At 42.6% G+C, this 16,682-nt stretch overlaps 2 protein-coding genes across 2 annotated transcripts in view; one reads left to right on the top strand and one right to left on the bottom strand.

Annotated features, from left to right (window-relative positions):
* The first annotated feature begins 3,868 nt into the window (after positions 1–3,868).
* gpx3 (glutathione peroxidase 3) lies at positions 3,869–7,720 on the top strand. The gene is made up of 5 exons (XM_037675940.1): positions 3,869–3,992; positions 5,279–5,429; positions 5,502–5,619; positions 6,041–6,140; positions 7,220–7,720. The coding sequence occupies exons 1-5, from the start codon at positions 3,906–3,908 to the stop codon at positions 7,439–7,441; spliced, it is 678 nt and encodes a 225-aa protein (XP_037531868.1). The 5' UTR covers positions 3,869–3,905; the 3' UTR covers positions 7,442–7,720.
* Positions 7,721–10,123: 2,403 nt separating this feature from the next.
* Positions 10,124–16,682, bottom strand: part of tnip1 (TNFAIP3 interacting protein 1) — a 15,034-nt gene continuing 8,475 nt past the window's right edge. Inside the window, exons 12-18 of the mRNA XM_037675938.1 lie at positions 13,502–13,630; positions 13,287–13,421; positions 13,088–13,213; positions 12,913–12,996; positions 11,913–12,035; positions 11,647–11,734; positions 10,124–11,466 (exon numbers count right to left, since the gene is read on the bottom strand). Coding sequence (XP_037531866.1) covers positions 11,393–11,466; positions 11,647–11,734; positions 11,913–12,035; positions 12,913–12,996; positions 13,088–13,213; positions 13,287–13,421; positions 13,502–13,630 — 759 coding nt within the window. The 3' untranslated portion in view covers positions 10,124–11,392. The remainder of the gene's footprint in view (positions 11,467–11,646; positions 11,735–11,912; positions 12,036–12,912; positions 12,997–13,087; positions 13,214–13,286; positions 13,422–13,501; positions 13,631–16,682) is intronic.

Genomic DNA, 16,682 nt, shown 5'->3' with positions numbered 1-16,682 from the left:
TGCTGCATAAAGATATTCTAAGATGAAGTGTGTGTTGTGTTTGTTGAACATGTGCACAGAAAAGGAGGCGGTAAATAAGACATCTTAAGTTTATCTGGCAACCCTCTTTATGCATGCAGCATCTGCATGACAGTTATGTCCATACTGGTGAATACACTAACGTCTCTTTGGACCCTGGATTTTATTAGTTTTGCTCCTACATGCTAAAAAAAGGGCGAGTAGCACAAAAATGCTCTGCTCGCTGCCATTTATTATAACTGTTGTTAGTGCAGAAAATCTATGGACTGCAGCTGCTTGGAGATGATGTGCGACTTCACTTACGGAGCATTTCACACCTCTGTGGGGGGTTCCCGATTCAGAAACATTTGGTTTCAGAGAGAATTAGGGCTGTTGTCGTGGAAATGAATGGCCGAACGTTTCACGTCATGTAAACGGGACCTCAGACTGGCTGCCCTGTATGTAAGAGACAAATTTCATAGATGTATGATTTTTTAAAATACCATGATGGGTAGATCGTGAACGACGTATTGGGCACCCCTGGTATGATTCATCACCCAACGCTGACCTGGCCCGCAAATTAAACACATTATTATGGACCGACCGGGCCCTAATCCGTGTCAGGTAGGGTCGGGCTCCGGGTTCGGGTTAGAAATGACAGCTCAAATGGCGACTACTTCCACTGCAGCTCCTCCTATGTTCAGGGAGGGGTGGGGGTAGGTGTGTTTGCTCCTTCTGAAATCCACAATCATCTCCTTCATCTTCTTTACTTTGATGTGAAGGTTGTTCTTCCTGCACCAGCTCTCCAGGTGTTCCACCTCCTGCCTGTAGCCAGACTCAACGTTGTGATGCATCCAACCACTGCTGTATTGTCTGCAAACTTTACAGTATGACAGTCTGGATGTGTAGGTGTGCAGTCATATGGGAGCAGAGTGAACATGAGGGGGCTCAACACACAGACCTGAGGGGAGCCAGTGCTGAGGGTTATGGTGGAGGAGGAGAAGTTGTGGATCCTCACAGACTGCGGTCTGTTGGTTCAGAAGTCCAGGACCCAGTTGCTTAGGGAGGGGCTTAGTCCTAGTGTGAGTAGTTTGACCATGGGGTCTGGGGGATCATGGTGTTGAAGGTGGATGTGAAGTCCACAAAAAGCATACAAACATAGGAGTCCTTCTGCTCCAGGTGGGTGAGAGCAATGTGGACCACAGAGGAGATGGAGTCCTCTGTTGATCCATTCTTGCAATATGCATACTGGTGAGTGTCCTCGTTAATGTCAATGGTAGCGTTGATGTGGGCCATGACCAGTCTTTCGAAGCATTTACCGACTATTGGGGTGAGGGCTACTGGCTGATAGTCATTCAGACCAGTCACTGCAGAGATCTTAGGAACTGGGATGATGACAGCAGTCTTTCATGTAGGTGGGAACATTTGTCAGGGTGAGGGAGGTGTTAAAGATATTGGCCAGCACCTCGCATAGCTTATCAGCACAGTATTTTAGCACCCTCCCAGGAATGTTGTCTGGGCCATTTGCTTTCCTGAAGGTCGTGCTGAGAAGCTCCTCTTCTGGTGGTGAGTTGAGTCTGGTGCTGGGTGGTCTATTTTGGTCTTCAACGTGGGCATAGAACCTGTTAAGATCATCAGGCAGCGCTGGGTCCCTAGGACATTGTGCAACCTTGCTTTTATAGTCTGTTCAAGTTCAAGTAGGTTTATTGTTGTTCTTACTTATGTGGTACATGATGTGGGACGAAATTATGTACACAGGGTCCCAGTTACACAGCAATGGCAAAAATATAAAGTCAAGTCACATTTATTTATATAGCACATTTAAAACAGTAACTGTAAAAAGAAACAGTATATAAGGATCTAAGATTATACACTAAGATATACGCTACACGAATGCCAAACAATACGCTAAAAGACCTAAGATATACTCTAAACACTAATAATGCAAAACAATTGAATGAAAATAGCATCTCGCACAGTGATTGCTGGATATGGGCACCGGCGACCCCCGTGACCCAAAATGGAAGAAGCGGGTAAAAGATAATGGATGGATGGATGGATGGATGGAAATAATCATCAGCATGAGATCATAGACATGGATAATCAGCAGCATAGATAAGTCGCACATCACCAATTCAAGTAGCATTACAGTGATTTTTTCCCCTCTTGTTTGTCACAGTGAATGTCCTGGTTAGGGATTTCTGAGTCTACCAGCTTCAGGGCAAAAGTTGTTATGCACTTAATGCCCCTCCACGTGCTCCGTGGGTCCTGTGAGGCGAAATGTCCCTGGATCTTCTGTGCATATGTTGCTTTGGCCCTTTTAATACCAGCAGCCAACTTTTCTTTGCCCTCCCTAGTTCCTGTTAGTCACCATACCTGAAGGCAGTATCCCTGGCATTCAGCAGGGCATGGACCTCTGTGTTCAGCCAGGGTTTCTGGTTCAGGTAGCACTTCACAGTCCTGGTGGTGGTGACATCATCAACACACTTGCTGATGTATCAGAGGAAAGCAGATGTGTAATCCTCCAGATCTAGCTCTCCCTCATTTACAGCAGCCTTCCTGAAGATCTGCCAGTCTGTATGTGCAAAACAGTCCTGCAGTACAGAGGACTCCTCCCACAGACCAAAAACATGCATGTTAGGCTGACTGGTTACTGTAAGTTGTCCCTAAGTGTGAGTGAGAGAGGGAATGGTTGTTTGTCTCTATGCATCTCTGTGATGGACTGGAGACTTGTCCAGGGTGTCCCTTGCCCCTCGCACAGTGATTGCTGGACATGGGCACCGGCGACCCCCGTAATCCAGAATGGAATAAGCGGGTAAAAGATAATGGGCGGTGGATGGATGGATGTATATGTACACACACACATACACACACAGACACTTTGGTGTATTGCTCCATTTTTGGCTTTTTGCGTACTTTTTAGCTATTTCTTGTTCATTTGAACTTTCAGCTAATGTTTTTCAAATTTTATCTTTTAGTTGGTGTTTTGCTCATTGAGCTTCTGCCCTGCATTGATTTTTTTTATTTTATTTTGTTTTTCACATAATTATTTATTTAAAACAAGTCATTTAATAGCCTAGAATCTTTATCCCCGGTTGACTTCTGTAGAGAAATGGCGCTAAATAAACTGAACAGAGACCAACTGGTATGTTTTTCTTCTACTAGTCTGCACAGGTGTGTTTTTTTTTTAATTTTTTATTACATAACTTTATCAACTTTACAAACAAGTGTCTGCCAGGAGTATATTTACAGGTACAAAAGTAATAGTATACAAGTATAAAAAAGAACAATATAATTATAAAATGGTACAAAAGGTTAAAAAAAAGTCTAAAAAGATACAAAATAATCTATTTACAGGTTATAGGTAAATTCACATTAAGTTTTTCCAGACCTGAGATGGTTTTCATTGCCTTTTTGTTTTCAAGTCCTTTAATAGTGGTGCTGTAAGTTATGCTTGGCTTGGAGTTTGAACACTTTTTTCTTGTGAATGTGAAATTTTCCCAGGAGAAATAGAAGTTGGGTGAAGTAGATCAGGTCTTTATCCATATCCTTATCGTTGAAGCATAATATAACGTCTTTCTCTCTAAGTTGAATTATTTGTCCATTTTTCTGTCGTATGAGTTGTACATCTGTCCAGAATGCCTTTGTATGATTACATTGATAAAATAAATGAGATTGTTTCCATGTGTAGTTCACAAAATGTTCAAGAATAGTCAATATCAAGTTTAAATCTTTCCAGTGTTAGTTTTTTTTAACAGGGTATACATTATGATTTGCACAGGTGTGTTCTCTCATTTATTATCCATAGCTGTCTACGTCACCAGACAGGCTCCTCCCCCTGGGTTCCTCTCGAGGGAGAAGCTACACATTACAAGCACATCTTCCACAGTCAGAGAGCGGTGTTGGTGATGGGTCAGGACGGCGCCATGTGGACCCTTTTCCCGCTGCTGCTGCTCGCCATACCTCGGCCCTGCGCCGGAGCAGCCCTCACACAGGTACCTGCTGATGGAAAACACGACATCTGAAGACAAGAACCGAAAATAAGCTGCCTAAATCTGACGTCATCTTAATTGTCTTTAATTACCGCACGTCTGCGCGTTGTGGCGCACTTCCAATTATTTAGTAAAAAGCAGGAGAAACTATTAAATGTGCAAATGGAATACCTAAATATTATAAACACTGGTTAAATTAATTGCGCAGAGTCACTGTTTATAATATTTTAAATAAATCTGCACTTTTTGTTCATATTTGGAATCTGGTGAGAATATTGTTTACTTGTTTACTCTGCCAGGCTGTGGTAAATAGTTAACCCACAGTTAGGGTTACTCTTTGTTCCCTTCAGCCTGTACAGGCCCCATGTAAACAAACAATATATATATATATAATTATCAGCTGCAACATCTAGACCTCTCAATAACTGGAGATAAGTGGTTCTGTTTCTGGTTTGTTTCGTTTAAGAGCAAAGTTTTTATTGACAAGAAATTGAGCTGTTTTTGTTGTTGTCAAATTTGAAGTGGGGGCAGTCAGACATGCTGAACCATAAAGAAACAGGAGTAAGTTGAGCTTAAGTTAACAAGCCTCTGATATTTGCTCTGAAGACAGAACAGTCAATAGAGTTCAGGTTGTTTATTTGGGGTTTTCGTTAATTAACAAAAAACTGGTTTGAGACGGTTCAACTTCAGTTGTGAGAAGGTCAGATGTTTCAGGCTCATGGGCACAATTTATACACTTTTTTTTTGTAATCAAGGACAGCAAGCTTTCTGTTTCTCACAGTTTTTAGGCTCAGAAAACAAGTCTGTTATTTGTTAATGCTGCTCAGTGATACGGTGCGATTGGTGATAAGATGCATCTCTGTACTTTACCTCCCCAGTCTCTGGGATTCTTCCAGAAAATATTTAGCAAAGCTTGTCTGACAGACTTCTACAAGCTTGATGTGACACTCGAGGTGTGGAAATGGCTCCATGCGTTTTTATATTTTTATCATTGTGTTCACACATTTTTAAAAAGTGTTGTTTGTTGAATAGGACTGCATTAAGACATCTTGTTGTCTGATACTCGGATATATTCATCATAAGTTTTTACCGACTTAAGGTTAAGACTCGTGGAATACTGATACATAAATGTCTAAAGTTGTCCACAAATCAGACAAATGCCCTTCAAAAACTCCTAATGGAAATTTTATGCAAGCATTGTATACAACATTAATTTAAAAGTGGGTCCCAGTCTAGGATATTTAAAGGTTTTGGACGTTTGCTTTAACCTGGTTTGTCCCCCCCCCCAGCTGTGTGACTCATCCACTCCTGGCACAATCCACAAATACCACGCAAAGACTCTGAACGGGAGTCACACCGTGAACTTCACCGACTACGTTGGAAAGTGTCTCCTCTTTGTCAACGTTGCTACGTACTGAGGACTGACCTTTCAGTACGTGGGTAAGGAACTACAGTCGGCTCTTTCGTGTTGCCGTACGTCTTCTCTAGTGCTAACGTTTCCTCTTCTCGTAGAACTGAATGCACTGCACGAAGAGTTCAGACGTCACGGCTTCACTGTCCTCGGCTTTCCCTGCAACCAGTTTGGCAAACAGGAACCGGGGCAGAGGCATGAAATCCTGCCAGCATTGAAGTAAGAACCCTTTACCTTCCAGCACGGGTCAACCTCAAGTCAGCCACAAACAGAAACGTTGTTTCAAAAGAACTCAAGGCTACACCAACGCTATCAGGTGACGGTCTTGTTTTCCTAAATCTCGGCTCCTGTTGGCGTCACAGCCCTCTCTGGTAAGTATCTCCAGATCTGGCTGCAGAGAGCTGTGACATTTGGTGTCCCCTGTCAATCAACAGAGCTTCATTTAATTAAAGAATTTTTGACAGGACAGTACGTCCATTGTTGTGGACATTTTATCTTCAGCTCCCATCAGTTAATGAAAACCCAGAGCAGAGACTTTACAATAGCATCCTGCGGTGTTGTTGAGCTCCAGTCGAGGGCCGCAGCCAAACTAAATCCTCTGAGGTGCCTCCACTGATGAGATCCTCTCTCTGAACCTCAGGCACGTCAGACCAGGCAACGGCTTCGTTCCAAACTTCCTGCTGTTTGAGAAAGGAGATGTGAACGGAGAAGCTGAGCAAGAAGTTTTCACATTCCTTAAAGTATGTAAAGCTGTGTGATTTACTTAAAGTGATAGTTCAGATGTTTTTTAAGTGGGGGTTCTATGGAAAGTATATAAGTAGTTGGTTTCTTACCTTTTACAGAACTTGTCTCCGAATGATCTAGGATTTATTTCAGACCAGACTTAACCGTGTGTCAGAAGCAAGTCGGAAAACCACTAACATTTGCTAATTGTGTGCTCAGTAACCAGGCTAACTACCGTTAGCTAAACATGACTAGCTATACACTTTATGGTAGCAACATGTTCACCGACAGTGGCTGGACTGGATTACTGGGATACAGTTTATTCCTGCGCGAGTCAGCCATGATGGATTTTAAGGTCATGGTTGGTCAGGAATCTCAAACTTTGACCTGTTTTTTTTTTTGGGTGTGGTATTGCTGTTAACTTTTTATTAATTTTTTTTTACTTGAAATTCAGAAATTCTGATTTCAAAGTACAAATGATACAGTTTGACTCTGACCACACTGACCTGAGAGACCACACCCATCCTGCGATCCTTCGTGCAGCTACTCAAAATACATCAAAGTCTAATTTACGAGTCTTTAAACCATCCGTTTCGAACAAATGTTTAGATATTCCTGCTGGAGGTGCTACAGCTAGCTGCTGCTGTCACTTTGTGTGCGAGTAAACGGATTTTATGGAAATCATGTAATGCAAAACTGCAGCCTAAAGGTTTATAAAATGAGACTTGTTCCAGATGACTGCATGCGTGGCTGTGGCCCCACTCAGACCAGCCATGAGCTCATCAGTCTGGTCAGAAATAAATTCTAGTTCTTCAAACTGATGCTGTTTAGAGAGACCTGCAACAGGTAAGATACTGGTTTGAACCTCAGTCCAAATAAAGCTGAACTCTTGTCCTTCATTCCAGCGGAGCATCTAAGTTTACATGTAAGGGCATATTCAGGAAACTAAAGATTAATTTCAGACGTTTCATATCAAACATCACAACATATTTGTATTGACGGGTTTAAACGGCCACACCAAACGTCAGCTGCATATTGAAACGTTTCCTGCGCTGGAAGTCATTCCTGTGTTAAGTCTGTGCTTTGTGCCGTGCAGAACTCGTGCCCTCCGGTGGGGGCCGACTTCGGCGTCGTTAACGGCAGGTTGTTCTGGGAGCCTCTCGCGATCAGCGACATCAAGTGGAACTTTGAGAAGTTTCTGGTGGGACCAGACGGGAAGCCGGTGATGAGGTGGCACCCGCGCGTAAACGTGTCTGAAGTCCGAGCCGACATTCGCAGATACCTTCTTCAACTCTACACCCAGAATGTCTTTAATTAAATGTGATCATTATTATTATTATTATTGTCTAACTGTGATACGTGTACTTTAGAAGTAATGTGGCAGTTTCTGACACATGAAGATGGCATGTTACATGAAGAGGGGGCTTGAAAACAGGAACTCTGTGGTGCCTCCTCGGAGTCTGGGGTTCAGGCGAGCCTTTCAGTGCATTCTGGTTTGTCCTGCAGTCCTGCAGCACCATGTCATCTTCTCATCCCAGAACCTGTTGAACATTACAGTAGAACTTTTTTACTTTGAATAAATCATGAGGAAAGCTGCTCTGGTGTGAAGCCTTGTCTCTAAAATTGTTCATGTTGATGCATAAGAGCAAAAATGCTTTTGTCCTAAGAGTGTAGACATAAACTCAAGTATTTATGGTTTAAGAAGTTCAGATTAGATGAAGGTAAGGTTCTTAAAGACATAAGATGATGGTTGATGGTCATTAAAGTATAAAGTTACTGTAATCTACGGGGGACACCCTGGACAGGTCTCCAGTCCATCACAGGGACACAAAGACAAACGAGACGAACAACTATTCACTCTCACTCACACCTAGGGACAATTTAGTTACCAATCAGCCTAACATGCATGTTTTTGGTCTGTAGGAGGAAACCAGAGTGCCTGGAGAAATTTGTCTAATTTCCTTAATTTTTAAAATTGAATTAGTTTTTATTTAATATTATTTCCATCTTCAAGTGATTCTCAACCTGCCATTTATCTGTTCTTCCTTCCCGTTCCTCTCAAACCCAGCCGGTCGAAGCAGATGGCCACTTGTACTGAGCCTGGTTCTGCTAAAGGTTTCTTCCTCATGGTTTTTCCTTTCCACCGTCGCCTTCATGCTTGCTCGAGTCTGCGATGAAGTTAAATTTAAAGCAGTCTGCTCCTCAGATAAATAGTGTTAACTTACTTTATGTACAGGTCCTTCTCAAATAATTAGCATATTTTGATAAAGGTCATTATTTTCCATAATGTAATGATAAAAATTAAACTTTCATATATTTCAGATTCATTGCACACCAACTGAAATATTTCAGGTCTTTAATTGTTTTAATACTGATGATTATGGCATACAGCTCATGAAAACACAAAATGCCTGTCCCAAAAATTAGCATATTTCATCCCACCAATGAAAGACAAGTGTTTTTAATACAAAAAACGCCAACCTTCAAATAACCATGTTCAGTTATGCACTCAATACTTGGTCGGGAATCCTTTTGCATGAATGACTGCTTCAATGCTGCGTGGCATGGAGACAATCAGCCTGTGGCACTGCTGAGGTGTTATGGAGGCCCAGGATGCTTCGATAGCGGCCTTAAGCTCATCCAGAGTGTTGGGTCTTGCATCTCTCAACTTTCTCTTCACAATATCCCACAGGTTCTCTATGGGGTTCAGGTCAGGAGAGTTGGCAGGCCAATTGAGCACAGTAATACCATGGTCAGTAAACCATTTACCAGTGGTTTTGGCACTGTGAGCAGGTGCCAGGTCGTGCTGAAAAATGAAATCTCCATAAAGCTTTTCAGCAGATGGAAGCATGAAGTGCTCCAGAATCTCCTGATAGCTAGCTGCATTGACCCTGCGCTTGATAAAACACAGTGGCCCAACACCAGCAGCTGACATGACACCCCAGACCATCACTGACTGTGGGTGCTTCACACTGGACTTCTGGCATTTCCTTCTCCCCAGTCTTCCTCCAGACTCTGGCACCTTGATTTCCGAATGACATGCAAAATTTGCTTTCGTCCGAAAAAAGTACTTTGGACCACTGAGCAACAGTCCAGTGCTGCTTCTCTGTAGCCCAGGTCAGGCGCTTCTGCCTCTGTTTCTGGTCCAAAAGTGGCTTGACCTGGGGAATGCGGCACCTGTAGCCCATTTCCTGCACACGCCTGTGCACGGTGGCTCTGGATGTTTCTAGTCCAGACTCAGTCCACTGCTTCTGCAGGTCCCCCAAGGTCTGGAATCGACCCTTCTCCACAATCCTCCTCAGGGTCCGGTCACCTCTTCTCGTTGTGCAGCGTTTTCTGCCACACTTTTCCCTTCCCACAGACTTCCCACTGAGGTGCCTTGATACAGCACTCTGGGAACAGCCTATTTGTTCAGCAATTTCTTTCTGTGTCTTACCCTCTTGCTTGAGGGTGTCAATGATGGCCTTCTGGACAGCAGTCAGGTCGGCAGTCTTACCCATGATTGCGGTTTTGAGTAATGAACAAGGCTGGGCGTTTTTAAAAGCCTCAGGAATCTTTTGCAGGTGTTTAGAGTTACGTCGTTGATTCAGATGGTTAGGTTAATAGCTTGTTTAGAGAACCTTTTCATGATATGCTAATTTTTTGGGACAGGCATTTTGGGTTTTCATGAGCTGTATGCCATAATCATCAGTATTAAAACAATTAAAGACCTGAAATATTTCAGATGGTGTGCAATGAATCTGAAATATATGAAAGTTTAATTTTTATCATTACATTATGGAAATGAATGACCTTTATCACAATATGCTAATTTTTTGAGAAGGACCTATATATGAATGTTTCTGTTCAGTGCCCTGAGATGACTTCTGTTGTGACTTGGCGCTATATAAATAAATTGAAATTTTGTTTACGAAGAAAACATTAATGCAGACGCAATTCCAACCTGCATCGAATAAATGGGAACATTGTTGGACATTTAGAATAAATTTATTAAGCCAGTCAAATACAAAAAGTCATACATGTGCTTTTTGCCTACAGCAAAACGAATCAAAAGGCTTTAAACCAGGAAAATACAACTGCCAGAAATTACAGCATACCTTTCAAAAGTGCAACTCTGCTCATGTGTCATCTCAGCCCTCACCAATCAGGATTTTTAACCCATTTTTCTAAATCATTAAATAAAAACTGAGCAATTTTCAAAAGTCCTATTCACACTTTTTGAAGCCCTTCGTCTATTTGAAATACAGCAACTTAAAACGGGTGTTGGTTAAAAACAGGCGAGTCTTTGTTAGATTGGATTTTTTTTAGATCTGATGCTGCAGCGTTTTGCAGCCAGACGTTCCAGTAGAGGTTTCCCTCTAGAGGAGCAGCGGCTGCAACAACACGATCAGTAAGTTTAACTCTAGAAACTTCTGATACATCGGTGCTGGGACCTCTGAATGTTGTAAATGGTCAACAGGATGCGGTAAGATGAACGTAAATATCGGAACGAGTGGTCAAATCAAGCAGAAATGTATGAGATTAGGTCCATCGTCATGGGGGAAAGAAAAGGCTGCATGTGCTGTGCATTGTGTCTGATACAAACATACAATGTCAAGAGCTACAATATATCGGGATTACACTAACAACATAGAAAGAACAGCATTACTGAAGACAATGATTTACACGCAAAACAGCAGGTTATAAATAAATTATTAGCAATCACAATCATGTTTTTTTGGTATGATACTATCAAAATTCATGTCCCCAGGTTTTTGTATTTCAACAACCACTTTTGAACAGTTACACATATTAGACAGCTCTATTACATCAATGGGACTGTAGCAATCCTCATAAATCAACGTTCACATTGTTCAGCTCTACGCTTCAGTGTACCTATATAACCACCCGTTGCTGGAATGAGTGTGTTGTCCTACTCGTGTTGGGGAATGGCTTTCTGTAACCTTACAAGTAAAGTTAAGTATTAAAGTTGGTGTATACTTGCAGAGACAATTACATGGGTATATTTTATGGAACAAGAAAAAGAAAAAAGTTAATTATTCCAACCTATTTAACAAATGACCAGAGTTCCTGATAATAAAAAAAATAACTGTAGCGAAGTGTTTCACAAATAGCCTTATAAAACGCAAGTATAAACAACAATACAATAGGATATCTACAGTTCAGTAGGAAAATTATATCTCAGTCACACCTTGCCAACTTAAAAACAATTTCATGCTACTACCCAGACTCCATTAGGTAGGTAGGGTGGGGGTGGGGGGGTGATGCTTTAGTGCTTTCCAGGGTCTATGTTCTGTCTCTCCCTTTTCCCAAACCCTGTTGCTGTTGCTGCTGCTGACGGATCTAAGGAAGCACAAGGAGGCACCAAACTGCATTATCTTCATTTACAAACTAAACATTTTGTGAACATTTGGGGATAAAAAGAACAAAGCTGTAATTGTGAGAAATACACAACGTTTTAGTGTTTAAAAGAAAGAAAAGGTGAGCAGTAAGTGATCGTGTCATTGTCTGGCTGCACCTTACCTGCGTTCTCTGGTGGTGGTCTTGAACTTTCTCCCACTGCTGCTCTGGTTCCTCGCGGTTGAGGGAATGACATCTGCCAAGGAAAACCCTGATCAAAGAGAAGGCACAGTTTATTAAAGAAATACCGGAGTATTTGCAGCAGCCATTAGATCTTTGCTGTAACCAAACAGTAATGACCAAGCACAGGCCGGTTGCTTCTGTCCCAACAAGGAAAAGATGGAGGAATGAAATCTCCAGAGGCAGAGGAGGTTTCACAGCACTCTTACCGGGTTCACAGGCTGGAAGTCTCGAGCAGGGGGCGGTGCTGCTGCTGCCGCAGTGGCGCCTGCTGCGTTGGGCATCCGGGGAGGTAGGTGTACGGGCCAGCCTTCCAGGCCCTGAGTTCCCACCTGCACAAAGGGACCACAGTAGGGGGGGCTCAGCGGGCCGTTCACTGAGCCTGACGTGGGGTCTGAAGTACGTCTTTCCTGCTGCTGCCCCTAAGAGGTACCACAAGTACACACGTGATCCCCAATCAGTGCACGGCTGTGGTTGAGTCACGGCATGGGCCACTGCAGACCCTCAACTCTGCTGCCTCCTGAGGAGGAGTGTGAAAACTCCACCTGCTAATCCTCAGACTGCTGGCTGAGGGGTGCACCGTGGAGCAAGTTTAACACAAAGAGCCTCCCTCTGTGCTGGCGGACTAACTACACCTAAGCCTCCACTCAGAAGTACTACAGTAGTGAGAACTCGTTTAAAGTCTGGCACTCTTTTGCATTATTTGATGATGCTTCTGCACAAACACACAGATCTCCTCCAAACTTTACTGATAAGAACGGCACGAACACAGAGATTTATTGCACTTGAAGCTTACAGGAATTTAAATCCCTGCTGCTACATTTTAAATGGGAGTAATGTTGCAGAAAATGTTTAGTCGTGTAAATAATGCTTTCATAGTTTTACAGCTTGGTGTGACAGCTGCACACAAAGTTCGCCCAGGCTTTGACATTGTCCCATTAAAACATCTAAACACTTCAACCAGGTCGTCTCAGTCCATAGGCTTTCTGGAGTGAAACTCTACTCTGAACTATGTTCTACCACTAGGGGGCGCAAATCTACCATATTCTCTTGCTTCTGAGCTTTACAACCCAAAGGCTTAAAGAATGCCTCATTTCTGACTAAATGACCCAACTTTTCTTGACCTTACATGGTCTGACGCATCACTGTTTGGACCATTTTAATCTACGTGTGTTCTCGTCAGACTGAGGCCTGAGCTGCAGCCAGTACCTGTTTATGATGCTGCATCTGCAGTCGCTCCAGCTTACACCTCTCGGTTCGTTCTCTCTGACACTCGTTCTGCGCCTGATGAAGCTGAACCAGAAAAACAAGAAAAGAACAGCTGTGTAGTTTTGTACCGATACAGAACCTTAAACTGTACTAATCATGTAAAATGTGAAAGTACCTGATTTGTTAAATTAGTAATCTGACCCTGGAGTCGCTCAACTTGCCGCCTCAAGTCTTCTTTCTCCTCATTCATTCGCTCCCTGTCACTCCGTTCTTTCCTGAAGTCCTCTTCAAAGATTTTCACCTGCAGCAACAAACAGTTATAAAACCAGTCTAATCAAACCTGCACGGTGCGCACGTTCTGTCCTGTGTCTTGCCTGTTCTTTTAAAACAGCGATTTGTGTGAGAAGTTCCTGCTTTTTCAGGTTATTAGCTGCGTCTGCAAAGTTCCCCTGACCAGGAGGTTGCTGGGAGGATGAAGGGGCGTGCAGGTTTAAGGCTTCCTCTAAGGCCTAAAGTCAGACAAAGGAAGCAGACAGTAAGTGTCTGAATTTGTTGGTTGTTTTTTGTTGTTGCATCTTCTGACACTCACCCTGTTCAGGCGTTGGATCTCCTTCTCCTGGTACTCTCTCTGTTTGCTGAGGGGTAACAGCTGATCCTGCAGATAACGAATCTTCTGCTTCAGCTCCGTGGTCTCAGAGTTTAAACACTCCTTCTCCCCCTGAAGTCATAAAAATCCAAAACTGTAAACCAAGGCCTCACATTTCAAGGACATCATATTGCCCATCGCCATGATTGTGTGTCACATGATTGTGTACTTTAATTGTCAACTTTAACATTACTCACGTGACTGGCATGGTACGGGATAAAAAGTTATTTTTAAAAAATTCGGACAGTCTCTGCCATTTTGTAGTTTTCTTTGAATAAGCCTACACTGCAATGCAAGTCAAAAGAACTACACTACCAAGAAGCCAACAGTGCTTCCGGCTGCTGCTTTCTGCTGAAATGGAGGGAAAGTTTAGCAACGCAAAGTCGGAGCGAACATCCATCTATGAAGCTCACAGAACTGGCAGGAAAGTCACAAACAGTCCTGAAGCTCAATTATCCACGCGCATCAACCTGGACGGGGCGGTGGGCTTCGTCGCTGCAGGGTAGATCTGCTGAACAGGAACTGAGCTGCTGGTCTGCAGAACTGGTGAGTAAAATTTTGCAGTACTGTACAGTACATATATGCATGGGCGTCAGAAGCAGCTGTAAAGTGGGGAGGATGCTGTGTGTGTGTGTGCGCATGTACCAGTGTGCAAAAAATTGTACACTACAAAAAAGCAACATTTCATCTAGATGTCCTTACTTTAATTCCATTTAAAGCATGTTTCTCACCACGTTTGTGTAAATTCAGCTGTTTTAAAGACCATTTTAACTTTAATGCACTTTAATACAGAGCGTCAGATCTGCACTATTTGTGTTAATAAAGAAATAAAAAAGTCACCACTGGACTTTTTTACTTGTGTTCAACACTACTTATCTAAAGGATGTTTCTCGTGAAGCTTGAGGACAATAAGGTGTGGGGTTTTAAAGATATTTCAACTTTAATGCACCTGAACACACAGCATCTCTTACACCTGCAGCGTCTCACAGCGTCACAGTTACTGCTAAGCTAACATGCTACAGACGTAGCACTGCACTTCTCTCAAACATCCTCCTAACCATGTATATATGTTTATGATCAACCCCCCTGGTCAACAACTGCCCGCACTAAGCTCGCTAAACTGGCGAGCGAGCAACACAGGGTTGTCTCCATCTCCTCCACCTGTGCGCGTTTTTTGAAGACGGACCAGAAACACTGCAGGTTGGAGGAGGTAACCAGGAAAACCTGGAGCGGATTTTTAGTGGCTTGAATATTCTCCTTTTAATCAAGTGGAATGGATTTGTTCACGAAGAAAGAGAAACTGCGCCGCCTGAACTAATGTTTTATAGTAAAAGTGGGGGGGTCCAAGTGAACGTTTTTTTAATGTGGGGGGCGGACTTGTCCCCTAGGTTGCGACGCTTATGCATATATGTATGTTGTTAAAATGGCGTAGGTTTAAGAGCATAGAACATTGTAATAGTGTGGGATGGGTTTATAAAGCCTTAAAATATATAAATACTAAAATAAATATAGCGTTCCTACTTTGCGGTTTTTCACCTATCGCGGTGGTGTCTGGAACGCAACCCCCCGCGGTCATCGAGGGACTACTGTATAGCCTTTTTTTATCGGCTTAAATCAACTCCAACAGTGACTCAGTTGTAGATGTACAAATCCCACAGTTTAATCACAGTGGAACATAGTAAACTTCTTTAAAGTTTTGTTTACAATGTTTAGAAAAAACTAAAACCGTGGAAAAAGGACCATGTTTACCACTGAAGCGTCCGCACTTTAAACAACAGACTGTACACGTCTGTGAACTGAGGAGAGAAGATGCTGGAGGTTTTGGAGGGAATGTTGTTCCATTCTGGTCTGATGGAGGATTCTAGATGTTCAACAGTTTCTGGTTGTTTGTTGGATCTTCTGTTTCGCAGTGCTTCAAATGTTTTCTCTTGGTGACAGGTCTAGACTGCAGGCAGGCAAAGACTCTGTTTCGTGCTTACATGTGGCTTCTTTGCATGACAGAGTTTTTACCGTCCTGGTCCTGCAGGGCTACTTTCCTGCATGTTTTACATGTCTCTCTGCATCGACACACATGATCTGAATGAACGAGTGGTTAGTCTTTAGAACTTGAAGACCTGATGAAACAAGTAAAACTGTATTTTCCGCCGTACCCGTCGCTCTGCCCTATAAGTCGCATCAGTCCAAATATGTCTGAAAAAGTGAAAAAAATCCTTTAATATGTCGCTTCGCCGTATACGTCACATCGATTATGCGTCACCGCTGACGCATCACGTTTGTTACGCATCACTGCTGACAACCCGAAAATGTGGGCCGAACCTGGAAATATGGGCTGGTGTGCCAAAAATCAATGGGCTGCCAAATGGTGGCCGCGGGAGCGTGCAGGGGAGAACTTTAACAAGAATTTAACAAGATTAACACTTAAAAACAATTATTTGTTTGCTCAAAATTATAGTGAGGGTGTGTCTCAGTTTACCTTATGCTTAATAAATGCACTTTGACAGTCAAATCATCCGTATTTAAAAACACGATTCGCAGAAGCGGCAGGCACGCACAGCGGGATGAGCCTCCGCAATTATTTGAATTTTAACAAGATAAACATCTAAAACAATTATTTGTTTGCTCGAAATTATAGCAAAGGTGTGTGTCAGTTGAACTTTTACTTAATAAATGCACTTTAATGGTCAAATTAGCTGCATTTCACCGGGGCAGTTGACTTGCTCCAAGCAGCGAGCAGAACGAAGGTGGGGGGACCGATTGAGTCATTAAAAGCTGGTGAAGATCCTCTGTCACCCAGGACATGGTAAATTCAAAAAAGTTCAAGACAAAAAACAAAGTATAAAGTAAAGTATAATAAATAAAGTCCAGTTATTTTTGTATTGAACTTTTTTGAATTTGTCATTATAGCCACGTTTACCTATTACATGAGACAACGGCATGCCATACTGCTACTACTCTTCTGCCATCTAGTGGCTAAAAATGGTACTGTTCAATTTTTTTTTCCTTAGAATGAATGAAAACCATCATATCTCAGCCAAAAATTGATTTATAAATATGGGAAAAAAAATCCATAATACGTCGCTTCGGCCTATAAGTCGCAGGGCATGCAAATTATACATCCCCCCCC

This window comes from Nematolebias whitei, chromosome 4 (assembly GCF_014905685.2).
Source record: "Nematolebias whitei isolate Nwh7 chromosome 4, NemWhi1, whole genome shotgun sequence".
NCBI classification, from domain to species: domain Eukaryota; kingdom Metazoa; phylum Chordata; class Actinopteri; order Cyprinodontiformes; family Rivulidae; genus Nematolebias; species Nematolebias whitei.
This window is presented reverse-complemented; position numbering and strand designations above follow the sequence as displayed.